At 39.5% G+C, this 18,915-nt stretch overlaps 1 protein-coding gene across 1 annotated transcript in view; it reads right to left on the bottom strand.

Moving 5' to 3' along the window:
• Positions 1-8,246: 8,246 nt before the first annotated feature.
• LOC140247829 (macrophage mannose receptor 1-like) overlaps positions 8,247-18,915 on the bottom strand; it is a 31,174-nt gene continuing 20,505 nt past the window's right edge. Inside the window, exons 21-30 of the mRNA XM_072327879.1 lie at positions 18,508-18,613; positions 17,504-17,700; positions 15,668-15,767; positions 14,779-15,011; positions 13,441-13,606; positions 11,467-11,619; positions 10,592-10,708; positions 10,173-10,340; positions 9,335-9,370; positions 8,247-8,978 (exon numbers count right to left, since the gene is read on the bottom strand). Of these exons, the coding sequence (XP_072183980.1) occupies positions 8,779-8,978; positions 9,335-9,370; positions 10,173-10,340; positions 10,592-10,708; positions 11,467-11,619; positions 13,441-13,606; positions 14,779-15,011; positions 15,668-15,767; positions 17,504-17,700; positions 18,508-18,613 (1,476 nt within the window). The 3' untranslated portion in view covers positions 8,247-8,778. The remainder of the gene's footprint in view (positions 8,979-9,334; positions 9,371-10,172; positions 10,341-10,591; positions 10,709-11,466; positions 11,620-13,440; positions 13,607-14,778; positions 15,012-15,667; positions 15,768-17,503; positions 17,701-18,507; positions 18,614-18,915) is intronic.

Here is an 18,915-nt window from a genome sequence, read left to right as displayed (position 1 = left end):
AAGGGTCTGCGTTCTCCGGTGACTATGTCGGCTGCTGAGGCTCTTATGGCCTCAAGTCTTTTACCGTATGATGTGACCAACCTGATGCGGGTCATTCTTGAACCCGTGCAGTATACTCTGTGGTATGATGAATGGAATAGATTGCTTCAGGTTGTGGTGGCAGAGGCGAATCGCAATGCTGACCACCCAGCCAATGAACGTGAAGGTGAGGGCCGAGGGGCTAGAGTCACCCGGACCACTCTCCCTCGCCTTCTGGGTTTAGCAGATGGTATGGTGGGATCTCCTGATGGCCAGGCAAGGACGCTTAGAGCAGGGGAGCTGGCTGCGCTTACAACTGCAGCCCTCACAGCCCTGCGGACAGTGGCTAAGGTCGCAGAGCCTGTGCTCCCATGGACTGACATCAAACAGGAGCCCTCTGAGTCATTCTCTGATTTTGCAAATCGTTTGCTTCGTGCTGTTGAGGGGTCTGACCTGCCTGAGGACGTTCAGTCCTTGGTCGTGATAGATTGCCTCAAGCAGAGATCGCTTCCGGAGATTCAACAGATAATTAGAGCGGCGCCTGGGACTTTGACCACCCCAGGGCAAATTATTAAGTATGTGTTAGACCATCAGAAAAGCACCCCACTGACTAGTGAGAGTTTTGCGACCTGGGGTCTGATTTTGGGTTCTCTTAAAGCCTCCAGGATGGAGGGGAAGCTTGTTGAAGCGTGTTTGTCGCTTGGGCTTGTACTTGACCGGGACCAGCCGGGAAAAGCAGCTGAGAGATTGGATCAGGGAGAGCAAGTATTACAGCCAGTCGCTGCTCCAGTGCTAGCTGCACCTCCCGGAGAGGGAAAAAAGTTGCAGTCAGCTGTTGCTTTAAGGGCGCTGGCTGCACCCCCACAGGGAGATGGCGAATTCCAGTCGACCGCATCCCCTCTCGACCCCTCTCCTTTGTCATTGGGGGGCGGGGAGTGCGGGCGCGCGGTTAATTCAAGTGGTTGGAGAAGTAGGCGTGTTCCAGACCCGGGGGGAGCGCAAACGTGGTGCTATCTGTCTGGCCCGTCTCTGCCCTCCGCGCGGGGGGGGCGGCGGTACGGCTGCTGGCGGCGGCGGGGTAGCTCGCCGCTGCGATCAGTCCGCGGGCCGCCTGATCGGACTGGGGCCCGACCCCCGCTGCGCTGCACCAACGGGACAAGGCCCGCAGCTGCAAGTTGTTCGCTCGCTGTGGCTCCTGCTGCCTGCCTGTCATGCAGGGGACCGGGGCTCGATTCGCCGGCGCGGAGCCGCTCCGCCTTCCGGCATCGGGCTGCTGGCTGCTGCCGAGAGTTTCGTTTGCCTCTAGCTTTAAACACAGCGGAAACTTTGACGGTGCATGGCCCTGTGCTCCCTCATGACACTGAAAGCCTCGCATGCGTGATTCTCAAGTGGGTGCAATACACACTCTGGAAAGAAGGGTGGATGACAGAGCTTGGGAGAGTGTTGGCAGCTGAGCAGGATGATTCCTTTCACCCTGTGCATGGTATAGGCATGCAGGGGAGGATTAGAGCAGAGTGCTTGGGATATAAGTTTAGTCCTGAGATAATGCAGCTGGTGGGTCTTGATATTCAACCACATGTAAAGACACTATGGGATGTGCAGAATATGGTAGGAACCCTCCAGTGGGTTCGGAGTGCTTTGGGAATGCCTTCAGGATTGAGGAAACCCTTGTATGGTCAGCCAAAGGGATCCGATGCAGAAGAGCTCAAAAATCGGTCTAACGAAAGGCCTGCAGTTTGGCAAAAGATCGTACAGAGCTGCATGGAAGGATCGCTTGTGCAGCATGAGACTCTTAGTCTCAGGGCGATGGTTTGGCAGGATTCCAACAGTAGTTGGCAGGCTGCTGTCTTCACAAACAGAAAGGTCAGCGTGCAGATGCTTGAGGTGATGGCTGTAACCGCTGCAGTGCACCTCTGGCGAATGATACCCTCTAACATTGTTGCAGATTCCATCTTTGCAGTCAAGCAGTTGGCCCGGATGGGCCAGGAGGGTCTCTCAAGTACAGAGGCTGCTGGAACTCTGGGAGAGGCCTTGGTCTTCCGCACAGCTCCTGTTGCACCCTTACGTGTGTGTGATCACTCTGGGGTGCCAAGCCTTTTTGCCACAGGTAATGCAACAGCAGATAAAGTTACCAGCACACCTGTCATTGGCCTGGGATCGCTGCAGATCTGGCAAATGGATGTCACCTGGGAGCCTTGCTTGTCTCCCTGCCAATGGTGGGTTATTGCTGTGAGTACCTCCCCTATTGTCATTATGGCCACTCAGCATGTCAGGTCTGGCTCGACTGCAGTCCGATACCATTGGACAATCGCTGTTGCTGTGGTTGGTTTGCCCAGCCACGTTAGGACTCACAATGGGTCCTGCTTCATTTCTCGCTTTACTGACTATGGGAAGTGGGATAAGAGTTCTTTCTTTACAGGAGCAGTCAATGGGGAATCTGGTACCTGAGGTTGTTCTGCTCCTGTTGGTCTCAGTGATAAGTATCGCTCGAACAACAAGTGCAAGGACCTTTGGGATTCAGTTGAGAATTGTTGGGTCTCAGCCAACTTAATCTGTGGTTGCAACTTCACTTATCTCTTAAGGTGTGATCTTCTTATCCTATAGGTTGAGATTCTAGTTACCTAGTCACTACATATCGAGTACGCGTTAATGCAACGATGGTGCATGCTGCTGTGTGCTGATGAGCTGATGGACGCTATCGAGGATATGGACAGAAAGACTTTGACGGATGTTCACCATACAGAGAAGATACATCAGGCGTAAGAAGAATGAAGAGGGATGGAAAACATCGCAGACGAGAATTGCTTCTCGAAAGGTTCCTGACAACAAGAGGACTATTCAATCACTTGCTCCACACAGTTGTGGTGGTGTTTTCATAACATGGTTGTGCCTTATGCTACTAATTATATTATAGAGAGTTTGTTAAGGTTTAGTTAAGAGTTTGTTAGGAATCTGTAGTCTTGCGTATTGTAACGGGTTAAGTTTTCTTAGCATGGGGAGGGGGAGATGTTGTATTAGGCGAAATACGGGGACTTCGGGCTGTCACGCGACAGGCCCTCCCTAATTTCTGGAAGGATCAATGACGCGTACAAGAGAGGCGTACACGAAGGGCGTAGGTTATATAAGTGTGTGTTTGCTTTAAGAAATCGCCATTTTACCACTCACCCTCTTGGTGTTATTTCGGTAATTGGCCCAGCTGCGGACTTCTAGGGTCTTAAAGTCTACAAAAACCCAGCATCTTTCAGAACACCTCACCTGTCTGTTGGCTTTCTACTCGTGTTCTGAGCACCACAAATGACTGCATACAAATAAAGAGATCACACTTCATGCAAGTTCTTGTAGGAAGACATATTTTCTTTTCCAAGGCAAAATTAAACATTGCTTCAGGCTTTAATAATACCTCAGTGGCAGGCAAACAAAAGTTGATTATTTTAGGCAGTAAAAAATAGCCTTTGAAGGAATCAAATCAGCAGACGTGGAAGAAGGAAAAGCATATTCTGATAACCCTCCAGAGCCAGAGGTCACATTTGGATAATCATATTCAACAGATCCTAGAAGACTTATCGTCCAGATACATGGTAAATCCATTTTTATCACCATGCTATCCCATGACAATTAAAATGCTTATGATTTTCTATACTTGCATAATATTTGGCCCTTAATCACTGTGTCCTATTACTGAAAACTTCTAGTGTATTTAACCTCATTGTGCACTGTAACCCAATCACAGATTTGATTACTTTGATAACCTTTTCCTGTACATCTTCTAGATCTTACGCATTCTTTTCCAGTCATAGTCCTATATATTATAGCTGCATTTTTTTTGCACATTTCCTAATTCTCTAACACACTTTTTGAATGTCACAGGGGACTGACCAAATAGTTCTCAGTAGGCTGTCAGAAATGTTTTCCCAATTAAAAGCTGTTGCTGCATGTGCTTTTTCATAGTTTTACTTTTACTGGTGCGTACCAGGCACTTAAAATTCTAGCAGAGTTTGAGGTATGATTTTGTAATCCAAGAAATCCCACATTTAGTCTTCTATAAACTATCATTTATATTTCCTAATTCTCCTATTACTGTATTTACCTCAGAAAAATTCAGTTTACCTATGAGAAAGTTAGATCTGTTTTGTAGCACTCAGGAAACACAGAGAGTGTCTGACAGGTTGAAATGGCATTTGTCACTTTATATTCCATTGGCACTGAAGATCAGTTCAGGAATAGCTTATGAACCAGAGCAAACAACAACTTCAAGGTTGCTTTTTTCTGACACAATCATGGTTACAGTGATTTTTCTCCAGCATATTCTGACAAGGTCTTGTGTTCTTGGGATTAACTTCAGTTCTCACTTCAAAATGCAGTTACTTCTGACATCTTATGTACGTGCTGTAATAGTTCATAGAACAAGTCTGTTCACAGGTAACTTAAGTCTTCCATTGCTTCCATGTTTGAAGAAAACAAAAAACAGGAAAAAAATGGAGAGAAATACTGTAAGCAACTATACTGATGACATCTGATGTGTCAGTGTCGCATTGATTCTAACTGCAATTCCATTTCACTTTTTTGGAAAATTAGCAAACAAATGCACCTAATGAAAGCCTGAGAAAATGTGAAAGCAACAAAATGAGCACTTACGGAAAGACAGCAAATGGACAATTACTGGAAGAATGGTGATAAAGAGAGATAATTTCATCCTGACAGTAACAAGAAAGTAAAGTTGGAAATAAAAGCGGCCATTAAATATTCTCAAGAGGAAGAAATTTAGAGTGTAAACAAGCTTCTGAGATTGAGCCACGAAGAATTCCTGTCAGTTCTATGCCACTACTAAGTTAATATGCTTGGCATTTTGGGGGACTTCTCAGTTTTAAGATTGAAAAGCAATTAACTGAACTTTAACATGCTTCTGTGAGATAAGCACACATTATTATCCCTTTATCGCTGAGGGAGAAGCAGAGCAAACAGTTTTTGTCACACAGGGCACAGATGCCTACCTGGAATATTGAAGTGGTGATCCCACAGGGCTTGCAAGGGAAGAAAAATAAGAAAAGCAAAAGAAAACAATTAACATTTTACTACATTTGCTTTATTTGAAAGTCAAACATAAGAGCTACGGGAAAAAAATAAAAAAATCCTAAGATCCTCATTAGACCAGTAAAAGAGCATTCCAGCTGGAGAGACGACCAGCACATTATCTCATTCACCAGATAAAAAGTTAATTATGGAATTGGAATCAGTTCTCCCTTCATCTTGTCTCCCTGCAGTTCACTGATGTGCCCCGAGGCTCTGCCTCGCAGCGATGCTCAAAGCCCCACACAGCCCGTGCTGAGCGCACCGTGTGCCCGCCCGGCCGCAGCCCTTCACAGCGCAGCCCGACTGGGCAGAGAGTCCTGGACATCTAGGTCCAGTCCCCGGCAGAGAAGGAAGTCCGCTGTCACGCCACAGACGTACTCGACACTTCTGTCAACGTTTACTGCAGAGAAAAAGAAGTTGAAAGCTCCTGCTGGACTCGCTCCCCGGCCGCAGCCTGTCGCTCGCTCGCTAGGTGTCGCCGCCGGCTGCCGCGGAACATGGCGCTCAGCGCCGGCCGCCATCTCGGGAGGGAGGCCGGTTGCTCGGCCCCACTGCGAGTCCGGTCGCTCGCCGGGTCATGGACACCATCTGCTCAACCCTGGGGCCAAGCGGGTTTCTCATATCGTGGAATTGTATCATCAGATGGCGTGGGTTGTAAGGACCTTAAAGCCCACTCAGTAAAAAAACTGAAAAATTCTTACAAGGCTTTGTCTACTTGTTCATCAAAAATAGGAATCTTCTAACCTGAATGTTTAAAATGTGTGAAAGAATGATTTAATTATTATTATTATTATTTTTAAAGGATTGTAATAAAAGAACTTACGTGTTACAAATTGATTTCATTGATTCAGCCTGTTATATACAGCAGTTTATACAGATCAGCAAAGATAGAAGCACCACCGATACTTCCTGACAATAATTGTAAACAAAGAGGTAACAGAATACAAAAGAATTAACTAAAATTACTGCAATGCATGATTGACAAAAATAAATAAATAACAAGATGAATTGTTTGATCACTCATTTTACAGTCTGCTGTTTGAAAGATACCAAGGAGAGAGTAAATTTCATCATCCTGGCATCCTTGGTGCTGTATTCACCATCTCCAAGGAGTTGTGATTCACTGTGATGCTATTGTGTGTCTATCTCTAGCAAGGTATGAGTGCATCTGTATCCACTGCTTGCAGTTGAATGTAACTGAGAAAGTGAAATCACTGCTCTTCTTACCATCTTCTACCTCATGTTTCTGTTTTTTCTTCCTTGTCATATTTCTTCTCTTTCCTAATGTTGAACTGTCCCACTTGTATGAAAGGAATCTGCTTGAGTGAATCAAGACGTCTCTACAGCATAGTTGTAAGGAAAGCAGAAACAAAAGATTTAAGCTGCTGGATGGTATAACAGATTTGTCAGCTCCTGGAGTAGCTGCAGTGATCCCATGCAGTAATATTTGATACTCCATCCTCTGTACTCTTCTTTTGTGGGCATGTTTTTGTCTTACGTTAAAGCAGTCAAGAATGCAGCAGCTGCAGCACATCTCAGACAACTTCCTGTTTTCCGGAAAGGAACGTTATGATCTTCTTTAATACCATATGAAAAGTCTTGAATTGCTAACTTTTTTTTTCCTCCCTATAAAATTTTGTTTTAAGTGGAAAAGTAGGGGGAAAGGGGAAGCTGTTAAAATGTCTTATTTAAAATTTGTAATAACAATTGTTTGTGAAGGGATATCTGTTCTTAAAAATCCTAAATATTTTTAGCTGTAGTACAGTGAGAAAAAAATAACACGTTTCTGCAATTCCTGTTTATCCCACAGACACGAGCATACTGTGGTCAGGAATTGCCTGTGATTCGTTTTACTGACGTCATTACAGCAGTTGTACATTCATTTGATTTTAACTGCAGAACTTACAAGCAGTGTTATTTCCTGTTTCCTCTGGAGAATAACTGTGACTCCTTTTTCATCACAGGAGTGATGGGATTATGGGCTTCACTATATCAATTTAGGAATTTTCTCCTAATGTGTTTTTATCTCGGGGATTTCCAAGGTGTTCAAAGGGCATTAATTATAGGATTTATTCTCAATTTGCTGCATTTTTACCTATCTGAATAATCTTTAGTTTTTGGTGGTGGGTGTTTTTAGCACATCTGTTCATTAAATAAAGTCTTGCAGACACACTAGAAAGGGAAATGTCTTACAATCTAGATATGTCCTTCAATATCTGTGATTGGAGAGCCTTTCCTACAAACTCATACTATACAAAGCTGTATAATAAGGTATGTTCACCCAACAAAGGAGGGTGAGAGAAAAAAATGAAAGCTCAGGTAAAAATATCTGATAGCAAATATGCAATACCTTGATAAAACAACTGAAGTGAGGAGCAACTTCTATTTTGCTAACAGTAATATTTTTACCTAGGATACTTCCTTGTTTACTGGCTATCTAGGGAAAAGATCAATAATAATACAAGTGTGTTCTGAAGCCAGTCAGACACAAACACATGTATCCTGGTGCATAAACCTATTCCACATTTACAACTTACTTCTTTTACCTTTTTTTTGTCAGTCATCTTAAACATAGAAAATCCTGACTACAGTTCTTACAGACAGTCCTGTGAGAGCATCTGTTTCTTCTTGTAGATACTTGGTAGAAGCGCCTTTGCTCTAGCTTCTTCATACACTTCTTTTCCCAAGTCCTTCTATTTGCCAGTTGCCCTACAGAAGCTGGGAGCAAAGTGTTTCCATAACTGAATGGAGATGAGAAACACATGGAATGATTGACTGCCTGGAGGAAAACACTGCTACTGCATGCAGCTGAAAAATCTCTGAAAGGGAATCTAACAGAGTACATGAACAAATGAAATTACAATAGGAATGGAAGAATTTTGCTTCAAACAGCATAGATTGATTTTATTCCTCTAAACTGGAAAGTCAGTCAATGAATTATGAGACAGCCTTATGCAATATAATGTAGATATTTATTACACCTGCTTAGATTTTAAAAGAGGCATCAATATTACATTCTGAAAGCATGATTACTGAAGAAATGCCCAACAGATAGATCAGCTCTTGTTGTATTAATTTGAACCTTGTGGAAAAATGCCAGTATTTACAGAATAATGCAAAAGGGAAAGGTTGTAGAAAATGACACAATCATTCCCAAAGTTCTGATCAGGAATCTTTTCAATTAGACCTGGAATCTGACCAGAAATCTTTCTACTGGAATCTTTTCAATTATTTTTCAATGTATTTACTTATTTGTAAGGAGATGGTACGTAACTCACAGAGACAAGTATGGTAGTAGGTTTTACATTAATGAAAAGATACTATAATAAACTGTGAAGCTGCAATTCTGAAGTAAGCAGGATTTCCCTTCATAGTGTAAATAACACTGAAACAGTACAACAGGAAAAAATATGAAGAGATAGGAGTTATTTCCTTCATATGAAAAAAACCCAAAACAACAATTTCACATAATAAACATTATAGGTTTGCCCTGACACTTCTCAGCCACACATTTATGTGAAAAACAAGTGTACTCTTCATACTAAACAATGAACTGATACATTGACGTTATATCTGTGATGGGATAAGACTATTATTTGAGCAGGAAAACACAAAAACGTCATGAGATTTTACTGACAGTTGCATAGATTGGTTTTTGTTTTTTCTGGAACTTACGGGTATTTTGTCAGACTACTTGTTGGTATGTGTATCGTTTTCTTGGATGTCCACTGATGCTTCTGATCCACTCATTCTGGCCCAAACACTTCTTTGGTTTTGTCCTTTGTTCCTCAAGTAGAAGTAAACTACACTTACAGCTCCAACTATAAAAAGGGCTAATAAAACAAACAGCCATTTGATGCCAGTAGAAAGTAGTGTCTCCGTTTTCTGTCCTGTAAATGAGTGAAATAGAATCAGCGCTTTTGATCTTAAAAGGTTTCAGAAACCAATCCTAAATTTCTTGAAAAAAAAGTCAGAAAAATGCAGTACACAAGTAGAGTTTCTATTCAACATCTCAGGCTTCTTCAATCAAACAACTGAATAAATTACAATTAGACAAGTTTTGACCATTCAAAATTAAACTCAGGAAGAGTTTAATTCAGAATTACCTATATTTCCTGCACCTGGATACAGTTTGAGTTTATAGAACTTTTATTTTTAAATACCCTCAAAATTAGTATTTAGAAACTCTTATTATTATTTTCATGTTGTATTTGAGTAACCCCCACTGAAAGGTAAGTCTACTTACCCATATTTTCTGGTGACATCTCTGTCCTTTCTGGAGCTTTCAGAAGGAAAAGAAAAAATTTATTCTAAATGCTTAAAAATAAAAAGGGAAGAAATTTTAAATCCCTAAGACTGGATGCTCCTGAGAATTTACCCCAAACCCACTTGGCCTCTCGGGGAGACAGATAGAAATGTCACAGCACACTACTAAAACCATCTTATCTTAGCCAACAAGAAACGAGATTACAGCCTGTTACTCCCCAAAGGATTTTCAAATGTTTTCAAACGTGTTTATTTCTGAGAAACTGCCCACAAGATCTGTATTCGTTTTTAGGCATTTTCTCAAGCCAAAACATTTCATGAATGGAGGCCTTATAAGTTAGAAATGCATAATGAGGATATTGAGTTGAAAACGATCTGTGTACTTTGCCTCTTTCTGCTGGAGACAGCCATTCCTAATGGATGTGGTCCCTAGTGTAATTGCACTTCCTAAACTTATCAGGTGAACAGAACTACAAAGTCTGAAAAATCAAGTGGCCTTGTTATTTACTACTTTCACTTAGTGTCATTCTGCAATCAAACCTTTGAATTTTCTTGCAGGTGATCATTATTTTTTAATCAAGAGACGATCAGCATTTTATTGAATGTTATTTTACCATGCTATAGATAGAGCCTTATGAGGAGGCAGTCAGAATCCACGTAGAATATCCTGCTGCCACTGAGGCCTAAATATTTTGGCAACAGGGTGCTGCTGTTATTTTTAACATTAGCCTTTAATTTACATTTTTACGTGTTTTACAGTGTGTAATTTAAATACACGGAGACATTATTAGCCTCAATACATTAAAAGTTTTACTTACTTTTTGCTTTCTTACAGATGTATCCTTTTCTGAAAGAACAGACGTTGGTCTTCCAGAACCCAGTCAATGCACAGACTTCTCCACAGTCTTTATACATTCTGTTTGCAGGCTCTCCAGTTTGCCAGTTGACAAAATCTAGTTCTGACTTATCTGTCCACACCCACTGTCCTGATATTTTAAATAAGTGTATATGTATAAAAGAATGTTATTGAACAGGTTGTGATGGGGAAAAGAACAAATTTTAACATGAATAGATAGTTGTTTCTATCACAGTCATAGGTGTATATAAACATGCTTTGAAATAAGCATTTTATTTGTATGTATATATTTCAAATATGGATTTTTTTTAACTTTCTCCTTAATAACATATAATAATTCTGTATGATATGGTAATACATGATTAAAAATGAAGATATTACCTCTGTCATTTCTCTTCAGCCCTATCCAAAAGTTCGGAGACTTCCCATGAAGTATCTTAATGGTTTCTGCCAGAAAGTTTGCTTCAGTATAGTCTCCCACAGATACCAATTCAGCAGCTGAAAAGCATTAATTCGTAACATCATAATGTCTCATTTTATTACAGCTTAAGTCAAAAAACAAAAATATTATTGACTCAAGTAATGTTCACCAGTCTTGTCATGGTTACTGTAACCCTATATTGCATATTGAGCACGTGCTCAGTAAGAAGACAAGAATTTTTTTGTTGAGCCGTCTGCAATTTAGAGAAGACAAATTGCTTTCCTTCAACACATTCAGACAGATCTAGCCACGCTCCAGACTGCAGGTAGGCTGAAAGTGACACAAGGGATGCTTTCAGCACCACGCATCCTGTCACTACAGCTCTGTCACTTGCCAGTGGCTGGGCAGCATTGTTAACAGTACTTGAGTTGTGAATGTGTTCAGTTGGACTAAACGATCTTGGAGGTCTTTTCCAACCTTGATGATTCTGTGATTCTATGTGCAGAAGTTGTTATATTCGCCAAACCTCCTAGCAGTACTAATACACAGATCTGAGCTGTGGTCACCAGGAAATCACCTACTTGGTTTTGCCAGGGCAACACGGTACTATGGGCAGTATGTTCTGCAAAAGTGTAGGAACCTACAATATGCACAAGTGTTCAAATTCAAGTTTTCCTTCTGGCTATTTTGAAACGTCATGAACCTTGTTTTCTTCATAAAGTAATCTAAAATCATCATTTGAAGTTTTAAAGTACCATAAGGCATTCATACCAATATCACCCATTACTTTAAGAATTTCACTGCATCTTTAGTCTTTCTAAAACACAACACTCACCTAGTCGGGCACATTCCTGATGAGCTTGAGACCAGCTTTTTTTCCTGGCAGCCTCAAAGTGGTAGCAGTGACCATGGAAAGGTATCCAAGACTTGCGTCCCTTTGTTTCAGGGCATTTTCCAGGAAGCTGAGAGGGCTCAGTAGGGGCTGTTACTGGTAAGAGGTCAGGTAGTGGAACTTATAATTTTTTCTTTTTAAAAAGGCTAAAAGATACCTAAATTAGGTTTGTCATCAGAGAACTGAATCATGTTCTATTAAAAGCTTGAATATGGCTTTCTTTTATTTCTTTTATTTGTCAAGGTGATTAAGAAGATACACTAGTCTGTAAGTATGAATTCTCTGTAATTAAGATTTTTGCCATGACTCTATGTCAATAAAATATCCAACTAATTTTCTAGCATAAATTTCTGTCTCATTGCTTAAAACATATTTTTAAATGGTTTCTGACTTCACTCTCAGTTTTTGACAGGATCAAAACCTTGTACCAGAAATTGTAGTTGCGAGTGAAGGGGTTATGACTTAACACAGCTTGCAGAGTTTTTTTTATTAAACTGCCTCCTAAATAAATTTTATAGTGATTGATACATTAGGAAGATTTTGGATGAAAAGATAAATGCAGATGGAATGAAGATTAAATGTTCTGCCAAATTGCATTTTCTTCCTGTGAGTCTTCCACAGTCTACTTCTCCCCTTGTTAAGGAGCATTCAGCTTTCAAATTAGATTTCCATAATATTGAAGGGGAAAGGGATATTACATATAAACTATGAGGACTTTTTTTTTTTTCCAAATTACAGCGCTTTGGGATGTAGATTTGACATGCAGTTTTACATTTTCTAATGGTTCAGTATCTTCTGTAACATTGAAGAAAACAAGAACATTTATCTGAACCATAAAACTAGAAGGTTCTTCAGTGGGTTACATACTTTGTCCTTGTGCTCACAGGTGACAAAAACTTCATATATAATTACATAGTTTGGAGTAGATGTTTTTCAATGCTATTTTTCCTCAGTTTCCAGTGATAGAAATTTTCTGACCTGTTTTTAATTTGTGTTTTCTGTATTTTTATCCTGTGATTGTTAAAGGCTTTGGTTCTGTTAAAACCAAGTTTTTCTTCCTGTATTTCTGTCTTTTACTCCTTTTCCAACTCAGATATAGGAAATAATTAAATTCAATTTCTTTAGGGTTGGTTTTCAATATTTAAATTTGATCATCTGTTTGGATTAATTATTCCCACCATTTTTCAATTAATTAATCCATTTCTCTTAGCATTTTGTTTCTTAGTCATTCACACAACCTCAGTTATAATCTTCATTAATTCTAGTTTCCTAGTCACCTGAAAATCCTATTTCAATAGCAGCCTTTTCGATCTCCAGTGCCCCAAACCGCATACATAACTTCATGAAGGATTTTTCTGAGTGGATAATGAGGAAGTACTCAAATTCTTGGTTTTTTAGGGTTTTGGTAATGACCATTATGAATTTATTTACTTCTGGAAAGAATTCCCAAGAATACTTAATGTGTATAATGCCAAAATGGGGTAACAATATCAGGGCAGCAAAGTCTTTAGCTACAGCAAATGAGAACAAGCCCAAATACAGCATCCATTGACACAGAAATGAACAATAAGAGCCACTTATCTCTGGAACGCCTCAGGTAAACAGGGATCTCTGGCAAGAGGTACCCTCAGCTCCACTACCAGCTCTTAAATGAAGTCTGGGAAGGGGTGGATCCTGGCTGCACCTGTTCCAGTCACTCAGGTGCATTGTATACACCTGAGCTCCCCTGGGTTGGCTCTGCCTTCCTACTAGGTGCTCAATCACTGTTTCAGGACATGACTTAGCATTTCCACTACAGTGTGTTAGTTAGCTGCTTATGTATTCTGATATACTAGTGCATTAAACAAGGTGGTTTATTACATTAGCACAGTTGGTAGATCCTCACACCCTCTAGCTAAAGCATATTAAATTGCTTACCATCTGACTTCTTACAGATGGAAAAGAGTTTTTCCTCGCATGAAGCTGTCTTCCAGGTTCCATCAGTATCTAGGTAGACGCATGCTAATGTCTCTTTTGGTTCCCCACTGGACCACTTGCTGTAAACTAATCTCCATCTGTCAATCCAATGATACTTGCCCTCTGTCTGAAAGCAAAATCCATGCAGTAATTTCAAGGATGCTGAGAGTCATAGAACTACTACACAGGGTACTCAGAGGACTCTCATGTAACCAGTATGGATTCATATGCTTACAATTGCCACCTTTTTTGTGCTTGCTAATTGCAACAAGATGTGCAGTGTCTGTTACACACAGATATGATTGCAGGGTAATTTTCTTTCAGCCATCCAAAAAAGCATCTAACATTAATTCAGAACATTTTTTGTGTTTGGGGGTATAGAATGGAGGGAAAAAAAAGGGGGGGGGGGAGGGGGGAGAAACATGACTGAAGGCAGAAAAACTAAGAATCAGGTAAGACATAATGTTGGTATCCCCACCCAAAAATTCTGCATGTTGCAGGTGGATGTGTTCTTAATAAGCAATGCTGACTGCTATCGCTTTAGCTGTGGATATCGTGACTGTGATTCATGTAGAAGATTGTAGCATGTCAAAACACACCTACCATCCAAATGTTCACCCTCCTATGTCATACAGTTGGCACATACATCTCAAAGACAGAACCTTTTTTTTTCCCCACAATATTCTAAATTTTTAATGGGAGAAATTACACCAGGAAGAATACGTTCATTGCTCAGTATGTGCAATTACCATATTATATAGACTACAGATTCCTTTGTACAATTTTTCCCCTTCCTTCTTCTCAGGATTGTATTTTTCTACTGCTAACCATAAATAGTTATTCTCTAAGATAATTATTTGCAAACATAAACATGTATATAAAAAATCATCATTCATAGATCTCTGATATACAACTAGAGATTCCAGGTCACAAATGTCTGAGTTAGATAAAAACATGAGTGGAGAGCAGGGTGTACCCTTGCATATAATTTCTGGTATACCTATTATTAGATTAACATAAGTTTATCAGTGAGACCCTTTGATGACTCCCAACCATACACAACATCGTTAAGTACTGGCATGCAGGAGTATTTCCTCGTGCTAAAGCACCTTGGAGTTCTTAGTTCATTAGAACCTCCTCTGTATGAGTCTTTTTGATGAACAATGTAATAGATAGGTACTGCACTGACATAATGTGCTGCTTTAAGAAATACACTGTCAGAAATTGCTATTGATTTCAAGATGAGAGCATTCATTAAGACCTGTGCCTGTCAGCTGTCTGTAATGCATGTGTTCTTACCATGTAGCTGTTAAGACCAATCCACATAGGCTGCCCATATTCCTGTGCAATTAAGAACAGTAGTGACTGGCTATATGGGTCTAAAATGCTAGCAAGTTCTGAGGAATTGCTATTGCAGGATTGTCGTGCTTCCTCCCAGCTCATTTTGGAATGGGTGACAGAGTAGCTAATGCCATCAGAATGATCAAAAGCGAAGTCCAACACTGTTGCCGATGACTTATAGAGTTTAGGGTCTGTGGGAATAAAAATAAAAATGCCAAACAGAAGAACACTTAAATCTGGAGGACACGTGTTTGGTTTGAGCAGCTGAATAACATCACTATTATTTACAACCATACTAGAAAACTGCTAATTTGAATGGAATATCTTCTCATTCATTACTTATAAGTAACAGATAACTTCAAAATAGCAGTGCAACTTCCAGATTAAATACATTTTCAGCCACTAGGGATTTCAAATCAGTACATTCAGTACATTTTACATATCAGGGAGTCAAAAGCAGCACACATACTCTGTACATTTTCAATATCTCTTTGTGGTTTATTATCTTCATGACTGTGACTGTAAGGTCTATTTGGACAAATGTAAAAATTACTTACCAATTATGATAATTTCTAGATTATTATGAACTTCTGTAAATACAATGCTTAAGTCTTTTAGCTATTTAATTAAACCTATTTAAAATAAAATTTTGCTTTTGTAAATTCTTTTCTCCAAAATATTTCCAAGTAACATTGAAGTGCAAGATGGGCTCTTAAGTTTTACTGATGTTTTGTCTATAACAAACCAACTATAAAAAGATAACTGTGATCTAAATTATGTTAAAAAAAGAAAAGTGATTTTAATTTTGTCATTATGAATTCCACAGGATTAGTGACACAGAACTCACCACTGTTCTTCTGGCATATATACCCGCTGGATTTATAACATGACTCATCGCTCCATTTTCCTATATCAGTATAATCTCTCTTCAGAAAAACACAGTCATACTTTTGGAGGAAGGGAAGGAATTTGGCAGTGAGTACATTAATATTAGATTAATATTAGAAGTTATAAAACTAAGTAAAATAGCTATGGGAAATTTCATGCCTTTTTTTTTTTTTTTCTTTTAGTTCTGACATTCTGGGGTTTGTATTACAACTCAAGAAACACCTTCCTCTTCTCTTTTTGTCTCCTCTAAGGCCTCCTATGTGGTGGTTAGCTCCACCTTGGTATTCATTGCCTTGCAAATATCTTCAGCTCAACCTGTTTATTCATTCAGTCATTTTCAAGAAAATATATTGGAAAACCACTATTATTTTCAAAATCTTTGTCACAGTTTCCATCTCAGTAAATGAGCAGCTCTACATAGTTTCGGTTTTTAAATGGGAATGGAATAAAAATAAATGGAGGCTATGCTTTTCTAAGCCAAACAGTAGTTATTCTTGACAGAAGCATCTAAGTGATGATCGTGAAAGTGTCATGCCAAATCAGGTGCTGAGTGCTTAAGAAGATGGAACCTCAAGTTAGTTACAATCCATAGCAGACTGCTCTGATGCCATTCAAAAAGTTTAGATACACCTGATTTAGTGACTCTTGTGGTCTTACTCTGAAGAAGTAGAAGATGATGATAATAAAATAGGAGTAAAACAGATGAGCAATTGCTTCCAATGTAGAACAACTTTTCATTGATATTTAACTCCTTTGAAAATCATAGAATGATAGAATATCCTAAGTTGGAGGAGACCCAGAAGGATCATACTAATACAGAGGACCACTCCAAATTCTATCCCTAGGTATGAGAGCATTGTCCAAATGTTTCTTGAACTCCACGACAGGCTTGGGGCTGTGACCACTGTCCTGGGGAGTTGCAGGAAAGGATTCTCAGAGGGTGATAGTATGTTCAAGGTGAAGGAGAGAATTAGAATGTACTTTTTTGCCTTCTGTTTTTTGTTTTGTTTGTTTGTTTCAGGATGTTTCCCTGAAGCACTATCAGAACTGTAGTGCCTTCCTACACACCTCAAAAATGGACTAGAGCAAAGTGGGCAAAAGCACAATGAATTGGCTGAGGTGAAGATTAATCTGGCTTTCTGGGTTCTCTGGAGGAGTAAGTTACAAAATGAGGGGAGGTTGGATAGCAAGTAGAGTAGTCACACTGAAAGTGAAGGGTAAGTTCTGAAAAGAAGGAAATAAAAGGGGGAAAGCAGTTTGTGCTATGTGGAAGCTATTTTATTTACAACATTATGGCATTTAATTTCATATCTAGAAGTGGAGAGTGTTTTGTTGGTTTGGAAAGCAGTTGGTATCTATCAGGCCTTAGTAGTTCAGTTACAATTTTAAATGTGGAAGAAGTAGAAAAAATGTTCAGCTGTTGCATGCTGTCTTCCTTCATTTTCCAACATGATTTAATTTACTAAACATGTAAACTTCTTCCAGTGTGCTAGCTTCTAAAAGTTGAATGCTCTACTTGCATTTCCTCCAAAATAGAGAGAAAATTACTGTGAAAAAGAAAACTTCATTTAGTCAGTCTGTCCCAGAATATTCCCAAATTCTTCGGCAAATTTGCAGCAATAACTTATTTTCTTTTGCTATGTGTTAGTATATTCAAACACTAAGGCACTGTAATATTCACCCCAGTTTATAGATAAATGAGTAAGTTGAGGAAAAGCTGAGGCAAACTGAGATGCTTAATTTGAGTGATGCTGTTCTCCGTATTTAATCCTTTGGTAAACTGAGCAGTATTTACCTGCATCCTATTGTGGCCATCTTCTGGACGGAGGCTGTCAAACAAAATGGGTTCATAAGTTTTCGGGGAATCTGGAGCCCAATTTGTATAGGAAACAGCACTTCCATCAGTCCAAACAAATTTGAGTTCACTCATTACATCATTCAAGCCAATCCAGGGATTGTATAAAACATCCTTCAAATGGTAAGTGAGAAAAGCTAGGGGAAAAAAAATAAAAACACACACAATAGAAAAGAAACTGAACATGTCGCGCAATCAGTCACAACACCAACCAGAACATCAAGCAATAAACAAATCTGTAATTATTTTGCTTGCTTTATTAAAATCTTCTAAATATATTTTAATTAGTCTTTAAGCAGGAATGAACCAGTTTTAATTATGTCAAGTTTATTATGCTAAGTTTTTACCAAACCTTTGACCACAAAACATCTCAGTGAACGAAAGCATTAGGAGCTATAAGGAAAGATCAGAAATAAGGTAATACACACAAACATCTACCTGACCATTTGTCAAATGAGTTTATTTCTTTCAACCTTCAGGATGATTTGATTGACTGATGGACCTACAAATGGAAGCCTAGAAACATAGTCAAGGTGGAAATGTGCATTTAACACTGTACTCCGGAATTCCCTTGCAGAATTTAGACAGTCATTTGAGAGCTCTAGTAAAACAGATATTTCTATTATGGCAAAAGTAGACCATGGGTTCTTCTTTATTCCCTCTGTCCCTCTACAAACGCCAGTTAGGAATTTGCTATTCTATGCCAATTCAAATTCTATGAATAATGCAAAGTAGTCTGCATGAAATGAGTGAGCAAGCAAGCCTTAGCATGAAACAGATAGTTCCAGTTCTTCCAGAAATGTTTTAGTCCAAGACTGTTTTGACGTATACATATTGTACAATATATACATCTACATGCCGTCTCTTCTTGCCATGTTTCTTTTCAGGAAATGAACAGTGTTTACAGAATAAGTGCTATCATCTAAGGGGCCACAGTACTATACCTTGTACTTGTTCGTTTTGTATGGTAGCCAGATGTCCTCCAAGGTTGATGCAGTCTGTATTTGCAGTATACCAATATTGAAATTGAGAACCAAAAAATTTGTAACACTAGGGAGAGAGAAATAAGTTAGGTCATCAGTGAATGACAGCAAAAGGAATAAAGGAATTTAGGCATGCATAACATCAACCAAAGTAGAAATAAACCCCAAAAGACCAGAAAAGAGCTGGCAGGGACTTGGCTCTAGAGTCAAGGCAGAATTTTTCATGACTTTAAAATGTACTCCCTAACTTTCTGGAAGAAACTGTGAATGCCAGAACAAAATTCAAGCAAGTATTTATAATTCATAGAACCTAATGTGTTAACTAGCTGCACTGGAAAATCCATACTCCATCATCCGATAAAGAAGTGC

Source organism: Excalfactoria chinensis, chromosome 2, assembly GCF_039878825.1.
Source record: "Excalfactoria chinensis isolate bCotChi1 chromosome 2, bCotChi1.hap2, whole genome shotgun sequence".
NCBI classification, from domain to species: Eukaryota; Metazoa; Chordata; class Aves; order Galliformes; family Phasianidae; genus Excalfactoria; species Excalfactoria chinensis.
Note: the sequence above shows the minus strand (reverse complement) of the source record. Positions and strands in the feature narration are given on the sequence as shown.